Genomic DNA, 12,667 nt, shown 5'->3' on the forward strand with positions numbered 1-12,667 from the left:
AATGGAAAAGTTTCATTCGCAAACCTTGTTAATGACGCTTTTTTGTCAATTCTGCTCCATTTCTTGTACAGACAAAAATATAGGAAGGCCCATAGTGCATTCTAATGTTAGGTCCTACCTTATTCTCTGGGGCCTCCACATCCCAGAAGTGGATTAAGCAGGATTGGTATCTGATCAGTTGAGACCTTTCCCTTTGAAGGGAATTCTTCCCATTTTTAAAATCTTTTAATCTCTAGTATTTTGTAAATCGAGTTCAAGACAACCTAAAATGCATTACAGTGTTCATTGTTTTTTTTTAAAGATGTGATCTGTGTAAAAACCAAAAATAAAGATCTATTTCTTGCATCTTTTAATGCCTTAAATATAATATGCTTATATATTAGGTCACACACTAATATGTTGTGATTTCCTGTATTTCGGAATTTTAAAGAATTGAAAATTATGTTTAAGTGTTTGTTAATTCCACTAAGTGTGTTAGATGGATGTTTCTAGTTATGTATGAGGAGGATAAAGGTGTTCCCAATTCTCTATTTACAAAAACGTTTGTTAACACAGAGAGGAACAGGTTGCATTTATAATATATGTAAAGTCATTTATGGGAGAGATTGTATGGTGGGGTGCATCTTAAGATTATTGTAGAACAAGCAAAAAAAAACCTTTTAGGGCGCTAACAGACTTTGTTAAGTGTTGTAGTTAACATTTACTGATTAGTAGGTGCTGACCTATGGCAGTATAAAACCTTTCATCCAAATACTCCCATTACTTGAAAATATGAACCTGACCATTTAGTAAGTGATATTTTGTATTGCACCTTTTTTGAGTCCTCGGTTTTAAACATGTACTGTATGCTGAACATGTATTGTTAGGTATACAGTACTGCACTTGGTTTTAATAGCATGATTAGGACAGAGCAGTACACATTTAGCATCCTTAAACATGAAAAGGGCAAAACACCAAAATGTGCCAATTGAGCCTTTTTTTCATAGCTTTCTGCATGCGTTTGCAGCTTTAGAGCTAGGTTGACAGTTCAGTCTCCAATGGTCTCACTTTGTGGCCCTGGGTGAATTGCTAAACCTTACTATACTATATTCCACTTAAAAACACAGGTAAATGGTTGTACCCTAGCTGTTTATTTGAAAGGTGCCCAGGGATAGTGTTTGGTGTTCAGAAGTTGCTATAGGAAATAGCCAGTGCTTCTTTAAATAGGCAAATATAACTGCAAACACCAAGGGGTGCTCCAGCTCCCCAAACAACGATGATGCGAGGTAGGCAGTTCCTTTTTATTTTAGCTGCCCGGTTCTTTTGCACATGTTGTTTATAAGCACTTCTGGGTGAGGCACAAATCCCATGATGTACAAACTCCCCAGTCCTGCAGCTCCCCCTGATGGCCTCTATGGAACCCAACAGGGCTATCCCCCAGAACTACAATACCCGAAATGCCGTGTAGGCACTCATGTGGGTATCCGAGCCTGGGCTCACTGCCATCCAGCGTCCTAGGGGAGAAAAGCCCTGTGTAAGCAATCCTAACGTCATCCTGACCAGGTAAGGATGCCAGCCGTCCTTCACACAACATGCTTCTCTTATGGAACATCGGTGGCATTATGGGATGCTTAGCTATTGAGTTTGCTCAACATATTAAATTCACATAACACAAGCATTTGTTCATTGTCTGGAATTTCTTATTTAAATACAGGGTCACCGGCCGGATTTTAAGGAAATAGACATTCTCAGTGCTCATCTATTAAACATCTACAGTGTTACCATAGTCAGATTGTTTAAATCATAAATTTAATTTCCCATCTATAATTTGCAATGCATGGTGGATTATGGAGCATTGCATCAGTGCCAGATTGTCTGAGATCTTTCCAGGAAAAGGATGGGGAAATGCAGCTGAGGTTTACTTTGTTCTCTGTCACAGTGACCCTTATGCACGTAAAGCAATACAGTGGATCGTTGCTGCAGCATTTGAAATGGCCCTGGCAGCTGACAGAGACAGCGGTCAATGGTTCACCCTGCTGTGTATATACACAGAGTAACTGGTGTAGTTTATTTTTAGGTTGAATACTGGCTTTCTCAGTTTGTTTTTAAATCTCAAATTTGACTTGTCTGGTAGAATCACAAGAATAAACAGATTAATGAGCTGCAGTGGCCTAAAAGATCTGTCCTTTTCATTAATTTACTTCCACTTAAATGAACATGGACAGTTTAATAAGCAGCGTTATGTGAAATAAAATGGAACTGCTCAGAGAATACTAAAGCTGAGCCCCTGATAATGAAGGTATAAATTCAAATGGTTATACACTGTATGGGACAGTAGCTGATTACAAATGTTTTTTTGCGAGTAAATGAAGAAATGCACTAGACTGAATTTCAAAGGAATATACAAATATGACAATGGTTGTGAAGACGAAACACAAAATCTTACATTCAAATACATGATTTACATATAGTTGTTTTAGCTCTTCAAGCATCTATACAACCAGTCTCCTTCAGATGACCATGAAAACCATATGCACTTAATAAAACTGGATAATTAAAGGATTAGATTACACTGAAAGAAGGCAGTCAGCTTTAAGAACTGCAGAAAAATGTAAATACTTAAGACCTTGCTGTGTTGTGAGCAATGAATTGCTGCCAGCTATATCTCAATTTCTACTAAGCAGAATATTAAAATACAGCAACTTAGAAGTCAGACTCATTTTGATTGATGATAATAGCGGTTGTAGAGTGGTCCTGGATATTGTGCTTAGATCATAGTTGAACAATTGAACTTTGCATGATTCAATAGACCAATACTTTCCAGTGCTGATATAATCTTACTAAACAGGCTTTGATGTTTTCTAATGTCTTCATATATATTTTTCTTTATACGAAACCCTTTTTTCAACTTGTGATGAGTTTTGAATCATTTGTACCCTCTAGATCGTTGAATCATCAGAGAGGTGAGAGCAAGTTAGCTTGTGTCTTCAGGATTTTCTTGTTTGTATGATGTATTCTGTGCTGCTTATTACTGTATATAAACATACCCACTTATTCAGGGGAGAAGAAATGAAAATACTGGTGCCTCTTTTGGTTTTCCTTTTTTTCTCTTGCTGTTTTTTTTCAGTTTTCTGTCATATTTTAAGCAAATTTGGATGTAATGGTTTAACTAATTCTGGATTAAAGAAAACCTGCAGGACACTGCCTGTTATATTTTTCATCTTTCAAACTATATCTTTCAGTAGTCACCTTTAGCATCTGATTGGTGGCCTGTTGTAATCTCACCATATGTAGTTCGTCATTTTACTGCATGCTGTTAGAGACATCTGTGTATATCACAAACACTTAACAGCTCTGTCAACAATAAGAGGCTAGACTGTGATGTATATACAGTACGTGTTGCCGTGCTGTCTGTCTTTGGTCATAGAAAGCATAATTAACTCCTTTTCCAAGCATTTTAGAGAAAATCATGCATGTGTTGTCATACCTCAGTCATATTACCATGCTGTGTTGAATGGGCAAAAAGACTACTGTCATATTTGCACATGAACATATACCAATTAAAGAAAGCTTTGTTAAATGTATTTGTAATGCTGCTATCAGTAATGCCTGACCTATAGTTACCTTCAGAGCCTGGGATCTGGCTCCATGGACAAGCTTTGTGTGTCACCTGTGTGCATAATGTGTATGTTGTATGGGGCAATTTAATGACTTGCTTTGTTAGCTGCTGAAGCATATAGGCCTCTTGACCACACGATGCCTAATCACTGTAAGTTGGATGCATCAAAAAGATGTATGCTATTCAATTACAGCTGTTATTTAAAATGTCAGTTCTATTGGTAGTACTTAACCCAGTATTTACATGCTAGATTTAAATTTACTTGCTTAAATTTAATAGCATATTTTATATTTCAAAAAAATAATACCTCGTCTTAAAGAGTCACTTGATAAAGAGTCTACAAAGGGTTGTGTCAAACTCAGATCATCGATGGCCACAACGGCTGCTGTTTTCATTCCAGTAAGTTCTGTTATTAGTAGCTAATCACTGCTGTTAATGGAACACACTCTTTTTGTCTTACTTTTAAATGACTTGCATTTTATGGTGCAGAATTGTTTGTAGTTTACTTTTCCTTAACCAGCAGCCAAACAGAAATGATATTCTAAGAGAGACAATAATTGCTGTTTATGTATTAAGACACTACACTAAAGGAATTAAACTGACACGAGTTATATAAATATATGAGTACTTCAGTCCACACACCTTCTTATTAACTTAATTGAGAATGCTATTCTGCAAGTTTAGGGAAACCATCATGCTCATTTTGGCAATGTGAAAAGAATGATGCATTAAATGCATAATGTTATTAATATTTTTATTTCTTAGTCAATAAAAATGTTCCAATTTATGGTTTACACATGTTTATCCAAGAAGACATTTTTTACTAATTATATTAATATTGCCACAAAAGCGGTGTCATACCAACTGACTTCATTTTTTGTTCCACCTCTCTGCCTTACAATATCTAAAAATCTCCTTCATCTTCCTCCTTGAAGTGTGCAAATTATTACATTGTTAATGCATGTTTGCATATTTTTCTAGTGGTGGGACAGTGGTTTTCACTCTTGCCTCACAGATCCATTGTACTGAGTTTGAATGCCATGGCCTGTCATAGTTGCATGGAGCTGACACATTCTTAACAGTGTCTGCGTGGGTTTACTTCCTACTTCCCCAAAGACTTGCAAGTTTGTCAGTCTAAATTGACTCTGTGTGTGTGTGTGTGTGTGTGTGAGTGAGCCCACCTAGGGTATGATTACGCCTCTCTTGACTGTGAACTGGGTTAAATAAATTTGTGAAGATTATGTTATGTTACATTTTCAGGTCTAGAGGTTAAAGTCTGTGAGGTGTCATTTCTGATTTGTTATTTAGTAGATGATCATTTTTTTCCCCACAGACCCAAGATATTCTATTATGCTGATTGTGAGTCAAGTTGGTTGTTTGAGTGAGTGTACAGTACTCTATAATGGACTGAGAATTCTCCAGCCCTGTATTGTACTCATTTCTGCCAGGGTAGGTTCCATTTCCTTAACTAGCTTGGGTCTGAAGAAAGCAAGCATTGCAAAGATACTGTATGCGTAAAAATGAAGTAAGAAGGTTTCCATAGGTCTGCAGTGGGTTGGCACCCTGCCCGGGATTGGTTCTTGCCTTGTTCCCTGTGTTGGCTGGGATTGGCTCCAGCAGACCTCTGTGACCCTGTGTTCGGATTCAGCGGGTTGGGAAATGGATGGATGGATGGGTTTCCATAGGTAGAATTTGAAAAAAAAAAGTTTTATTTTTTGAAAATGGGGGAGTTATTATTTTTAAATATTTATTATTGCATATTTTAAACATAATTGTATTTGTTTCAAAGGTCTGGTTTCCCATCTAGGCTTGTTTTTTTCCCCTTGTAATCAATGCAACTGGAACAGACTTGAGCTGTGACTGTTATGGATAAAACTATTTTGAAAAATGGTGTAGGTTTGAATATTTAAATTAAAACTATAAGAATCATATATACGCAAACTATTTTGGTAAGTTTTACTTGGTGCATTTTATAAAATACAGTCTATTTGTATAGAATTAAGAATAGTGAATAAACAGAAAACTGCAATTTTAGTGATCATTTTCACTTCATTTAATATGTGAGAAAATAATGTGCAACTTATAGCATGTGAATGCACCATAAGTCAAAATAGCTAAATAATAACAGAACACTTGTATCCTCAGACTTTGGGGAGACATGTATAAAGCAGAATAACAGAATATTCTGCTAACACCATTATTCAATTCAGAGTCCCAGGAAACCTGAGCCCTTCCAGACAGTGTTGTCCCCAGAGCAGAAATTAGTCTGGGGAATGGCGTCAGTTTATGTTAAGTAAAACATTGAAACAGTGTTTAGCCAGTGCTGAAAGTTAATAATGTGTGAACCTAAGACTTATCACAGTGAGTATTATTTTGGAACAGGCATAGTTTATGGGTTGATACTTACCAAGTATGTCCAGAATAATGGTATTGAACCTTGGGGATCCCTTAGGGTGTCATTTCTAATCAAGCTGTAAAGCACTTACTTCCATCTAGTTACAAATCTTCCTGTAAAAGGAGTTATGATTGGTCATAATAAAAAAAAAAACTGCATTCCCTTTTAATGACTTACGATTTTGGACACATTTTATTAAAACTTGATAATGCATTGTATGAACTAGAGGAAGTATTGGTATTCTTTGGTATCCTCTGTGATTTTCGGTGCACTTCATATCTGATTTGACTTTATTTCCTAGAGACTGTCTGGGGGATTTCTCTTTAACAAATGCATCTCCTTTCTTGAGCGGATTGACGTATCCAAGTATATAAACCGTCTTCCTGAAGGCTGTCATGTGACAGGCACAGTCGGCCCTTCCTTCCTTTTATTTCAATGTTAATGATACCACCCCTTTTCTCTGCCTTTATGTTTTGTCATAATTGCAGAAGATGAACTAGACGACTGAAAGCAGGGAAGAAACAAAAAAGCCGTTGTTGAACTGCAGCTTGTCATTATGACCAAGCTGTCTTCTGGGGCTGAGCAACTCTCCACAGCCACAGAAAACCAAAAAAAAAGCTGGTATTGCTTTTTATTTTGAAGTTTAAGAAATAGACACATTACACCTGCTCGCTTATTTGTCTCCGGTTAACAGGAAACCGTTGCTTCCTTTTAGTTTGTTGCTTCCGTGAGCACATGACAAAAAGTGCACAAATGTCACTCAAATCAATTAGAAAATACTGAATATTTGGCACTGTGGTTGCAAAAAATGTTTTCTTCATCAGCAACTTTACAATTCTATGATGGGACCGTATTTGTGGATAATGCATGTCATCCTTTTGTGTCATTTGCTGCCGAAGAGTGCTTTTGGTAAGAGATTTCTGCTTTTCTGACTCGATTTCAACATTGTGTCATCAAGCATTTTCCTTTCTTATGATGCTGTTGTGGATTTCTTTTTTTATTCTTGATAGTTGTATAATTGTCCACTGCTGCCCACTTTTAAATGTGGCTTGGTTTATTTTTTACAGAATCAACTGTGATTGGAATTATTAAGCTTCTTTTAGTGTATTGTCTTGTTGCTAACTTTGTCAAACTTATTGTAATCAAAAGTTGCGGGTAGCAGAGCCTGTCCTGATAGCAATGGACATTGCCAGTAGGTAGAAGCCAACCCTGGACAGGTTTCTAGTGCACTGCTAGACCTACTCATGCAAACATCCACACCAACTTTCAGGCCAATGTCAAGTTGCCACTTAACCTAAAGTGTATACCTTATGGGATTGTGGGCATCAAACGCACAGGAAAATGTTCAAACTCCACAAAGACAAAGATCTGGTAAGAGATTCAAACCCAGAATGATTAGTCATGAAGCAGCAATACTAAACACTGTGCTATCCTGGTACCCATTGTTGCAAATGGGTATCGACAAAACAATTTTTAATGTACAACTGAGTTTATAGTCATTATGAAAAATGTTGCCAATCACGCTAGTGCAGGAATACACAGAAAGCACATAGTTATGTACAATACTTAAGAGTGAGAATAATTTAACAGTAAAATGACCTCTCTGGTGATGCCTACTTACATTGTCACAGGTCAGATTGGCCAAAATGATTGTGTCAAGATGGACTGTCACAGTGCATGCTTTAAATGTTGCCCAATGAAAAGTTATAAAATGGAATAGCAAAATGGTGCAGCGATGCTGCCTCACAGCTTCTGCATGCTGTTTCACACCTGATCGCTGTCTGTGTGGAGCCTTCATGTTTTCTCCATTTCTGCATGATTTGTTTTTTCTCTGTTTACTCTGGTTGTCCTTCCACTTCCCAAAGACTTGCTGGATGTGATATTTGGCGATTCTAAAGTGGTCAAGTGTTTGTGACTGGAAATTCTGATAGACTGCCGATCCCTTTCAGGATTGGTTCCTTTCTAGGCTGCCTCATTTTTGAATTGTAGTAATGAGATTGTTTTATTATGTTAAGTTGTAAAAATAAATGCCGATCAGCTATGCCTCCTTCATTCATACCCTAATACTGTTCATATAAATCTTTACTAAGCATTTTATCACTGGCATTTTTTAAACAAGCATACAAACATTTCTTATTTTATTTAAAGCCTTTCTATAGTTGACAGCATCCTGAAAACATAGTAATGTTTATTTTACATTTGTAGGACAGCCTGTTTTATATTTATTTGTTTGTTTGGTTGTTTGTTTTTGACTTGTTAAAGGAGAAGCAGGAACTGAACTGGAAGCCAAAATGTATAAAAATCACTGTCTCAGGTCTTAATGATTGTAATGTTGGATTAGTTAAAAACTTTAGAAGTTTTAATTGCTACACAGTATAGTGGGGTTACGTCTTTATCAAGAAACCAGGCTATGCAGATACATTTTATGCTACTACATACAGTACATAATATTGTGAAGGGCATTTCCATTTATGGCCTTGAAGGTTGTTTTGTTGTGATTTTGATGGCCGATTCTTCACACTCATTTCATATTCAGCCTGATTTTTTTTTTTTTTTGTTTCTGAGCAGTCTTTATATTCCTGTTTTAACTCCTGTGGTACGGACAGATGAAGGGCATTCTTATTTTAATGTGAGAATCCAGACAAATATTCAAGTATGGCAGAGTTGAGGAAAGTTCAACTTGGGAAGCAGAGAGTTAACATCTGCTGGTGGGTGGAAAGAGAGCTGTGAAGAATAAATTACAGTATAACTGCAAAAATTATAATGTATCACACCACAGTCAGCTGAGACATTTCTGTTGGCTGGTATATTGCTAGGATTGCAGCACAGCACTTGTTGTGATTGAGATACACAGCTTGGTGATGGATCATTTTTACACTGCTGCGGCAGCATCTCAATTTGACTGTTTGCATCTGGAATTAGGCGTGTCTTTACAATAAATAATTTAACATAACTACAACTGCATGCTGTTTGGTTTCACAGTAAGGGTTAGAAATAAGCAAGTGTCTTAGACTGGGGGCTTTCCTTTTCCATGTTATGGATTGGTACTATAAATTGAAGATTAGTTTATGAAGATTCTTATTAAGAAAAAAAAGGAAGCAGCATCAAAAATGTCACTACAGACCTTATGTATTTCTCTTGCGAAAGAACTGAAAATATGTATAGAGCTCTTTTAAGATTTAACATAGTTACATGAATGAGCAAAAAAAAAAAAAAGTTACCTTTCTAACAGATGGGTCCAAATTGCAAAAAGTAGAACAATTATATTGTGTATTCCACTGTGATAGGCAGGCACCCCATCTAAAGTTGATTCCTGCCTTGCACCCAGTGCTGCTAGGATAGCCATCACCCCCCGTGTAACAATAAATTGGCGTTATTAGATCTGAGAATGTATCAATAGATAGACTTATGAAGTAAATAAAATGGAAATCCGCTATGAAGTCAAGGAATTTAGCAGCTGAATGCAGAATTGTACAGTCTAATGTTAGATCCCTCTTTAGAATTAAGCAGAATGCTTCACACAATCATTAAATTGCATAAATTTTTATTTAGGCCAACAACAAACTGGCAAATATTAACATAGTTTTTCTGTTAGATACGCTACATAAAATTAATCCTGGATTGTTAAATCATTGAGCAGTTAAGGACAATATCCAAGCAAGCAATTTTTTTGATTATGCACAAATTACTGTAATTAAAGCCTGTGATGTTATTTTCTAACTCACATAGTCCAGACCAGGGTCACAGAGAGGTAGGGGCTTGGAGCCTAACGTTGAGATAGGCTCCAGCTCCTGGTCCCTTTGGGCTATTCAGTCCAGCTGAGACATGAACCCTAGTCGCCTTACTGCAAGGCAGCAGTGCTACTACTTTGCCACCCTAATAAAGAGATTCTGCTGTTCACCCGGTTAATGCCAACAAATAGCTATCATTTATCACCTCGTCCCTTTTCTTAAAAGTAAATTAAGTAAGAACATGTGCCATCCATGCAGCAGAAGAAAAGTGTTTTACTCCAGAACATACACTTCTGTCACTCCGACCACACCACACTAGAATGCCACTGAATAGCACAAGATTATCAGACATAGTGTGCTGGAAGGCTCAAAAGTAAATGATTGTAGCTAAAAATGCTTTAGTCTATTAACTATGGAATATTTCTGAAAAAAAAAACCAAATAAATAAAAGTACTGCAAAATGTGACTAATTAAATAATAACAACATAAAATGTGAGAATAAGTAATTAAATGCATCATTAAATATATTTTTATTGCTTTTTTCTTTAAGTATTTCATTAATTATTCATTAATATATTTCAGTGACATGTAACATGAAGTAAGCCCTGAAATAAAAACTGCCACTATCACTCGACAAAGTTCACAGGAAGGGCTCTAACAAGTACTGTTTTTTGATTGGTGAATAGTCAGTAAAACCGCAAACCTTCAGCCATTAAGTGTGGCGTTTGCAGCAGACACTTCAGATGCAAACTCCTAATGATGAATTTGAAGTTTCTTGAATTGAAGTCAACTGTTTCTTGCACTCCAATCCGACATACACAGTCACAACTTGGAGCATGCACTGTGGAGCCACAGGATTCCCAAGTCACTCTTGTGGATGGTTTGCCAATCAAAAAAACAGTACTTGCTAAAGCTCCTCCCCATTGCCTTCCCCCAACCCTTCCCCAAAGAACTTTTATTAGTGATAGTGAGAGTTTTCATTTCTGGGCTTATTTCATGTCGTGAGCACGTCACTGAAATAGCTAGATGAAGAAAAAATTAAATAATACATAATGAAATAAGCAACGAAAACATTCAATTATTTAAACTCACATTTCATGTTGTTAATATTGATTTTTTGTCACATTTGACAGTACTTTTATTTATGTATGTATTTATTTTTGTAGTAAGTATTCCTTAGTAAGTAACAAATGACACAGGTGCCAGATCAGTTTCATTAACTATCATACATTTAGATCAGTTTGCATTCAGGAAGTAAAATCAATACAACTCTTACTTGGACCTGAAAACGACTGCCAGACCACTAGAGGGTGCTAATGGGACATATCATTGTTTTGGAAAAGCCAGATTTGAAGTCTTGTGATCGTCCTGATCTCTGTTAACAGAAATCTTCCAGTTTCATCATCCAGTATTAGGTCAGTTGTACATATCGGTTTCCCTAAGTAGAAATTTTGTAAGCATAAAAAAATTTATTGCCTGAATTTGTATTTGGGGGGGCTTTTTCCTTGCTCTTTTTTTTATACTTCTTGAGGCTAATGTCTCAGGTGATATAATATAAAGTAAGACTGAACAACAAATGCAATTCCATACCTGTATTTATTTACATTTATTTATTTTGTTGGCACCTGTATCCAAAGTGACTTACAATATTTTAGATACAATTGATCACATTTATTTTTCTAATTGGAACACAGGTGGGTGAAGTGACTTGCTCAGGGTCACACAGAGTCAGTAGCAGGATTTGAACCCACAACCTCAGGGTTTGAACTCCAAAGCCTTTTACCACTGTGCCACACTGCCTGCCTATATGATAATAAAATCAGTTTGTTTTTTAATACAGTTGCTTAATAAAATCCTATGTTCATTATTATGTTTTGTCCAGGTATTCTGATTTCCATGAACATTTTGAAAGATATTCATGTTAGTGTGTGTAAATATCTGAGAAAGAGTATATCTTCCAGTCAAGATGCGGGTCCGGTCTTGCACTTTGAAGGACCCAGTGATGGAGGCTGTGATTTTAAAAAATTGAATGCAAAGCTTTACAGCTCTTATGTTGATATCTGAAATGTAATACCAGTAATGTTTTCATGATAGTCATTATAATTAAACATTTTAATCATCACCCTCCTAAAGAAGTGCCTTTTTTTTTTTTATTGGCCACTCCAGATTGGCCTTGTGTGAGTGTGATTGTGGTGTATGCCGTGGGCCATATGATGGATTGGCACTCTGTCAAGGGATAGTTACAAACCTGCATTCACAGCTTTCAACATATGCTCAAGCCCCCAAGATTTTAAACATGATTAAAGAAGTGAGAGAATAATATGTTCTTTTACAACCATGGTAATTCTCTCTTAATTTACCTACACATGGACTTCATGTTGCTACATTGCAGCATCTAGTGGTAACTTTTGAAATTGCACTATTTTTCTAAAATGCTTTAATAAAGAATCTGTGATGGATTACTACCTAGGGCTGATAGCTGCTTTGCATCAGATGCCAGGCTAGGGGCTTTTTACCTTGACCCAACAGCTGGATTAACAGGGCTCGTGAAAGTTAGTTAGATGGGTGAATACAGTAAAAGAAAAGGGAAGATTGCAGTTTATACGGCATGTTATAAAGCAGCTATAGATCACTGGTAGCTATGTGGTGCCGAATGTTGTATTAATGCAGATTTTCATTTTTATTTTACCATTTATAAGGAAAACATACTTAACCTGAAAATTTAACATATATAAGAAACAGTGTGAACATTTGTGTGTGTGGAAGTAGGCAGGCCACATGGCGTAGTGGTTAAGGCTTTGGAATTTGGACTTCAAATCCTGAGGTTGTGGGATGTAATCCTGCTACTGACACTGTGTAACAATAAGCAAGTCACTTCACCTGCCTGTGCTCCAACTGGAAAAACAATTGGTGGCATTTCTTATGTATCTTAAATGTTTTAAG

At 36.5% G+C, this 12,667-nt stretch overlaps 1 protein-coding gene across 2 annotated transcripts in view; it reads left to right on the forward strand.

Moving 5' to 3' along the window:
- The window catches only part of map3k1 (mitogen-activated protein kinase kinase kinase 1, E3 ubiquitin protein ligase), a 127,197-nt gene that overhangs the window by 67,770 nt on the left and 46,760 nt on the right, over positions 1 to 12,667 (forward strand). The window contains exon 1 of one of the 2 annotated variants that reach the window (XM_028805418.2): positions 6,479 to 6,902. The exons of the other annotated variant lie outside the window; for it this stretch is intronic. Coding sequence (XP_028661251.2) covers positions 6,802 to 6,902 — 101 coding nt within the window. The 5' untranslated portion in view covers positions 6,479 to 6,801. Of the gene's footprint in view, positions 1 to 6,478; positions 6,903 to 12,667 lie in introns of those variants that run through there. 2 annotated transcript variants of the gene reach the window in all.

The sequence above is a fragment of the Erpetoichthys calabaricus genome, chromosome 7 (assembly GCF_900747795.2).
Source record: "Erpetoichthys calabaricus chromosome 7, fErpCal1.3, whole genome shotgun sequence".
Lineage (NCBI taxonomy): Eukaryota > Metazoa > Chordata > Cladistia > Polypteriformes > Polypteridae > Erpetoichthys > Erpetoichthys calabaricus.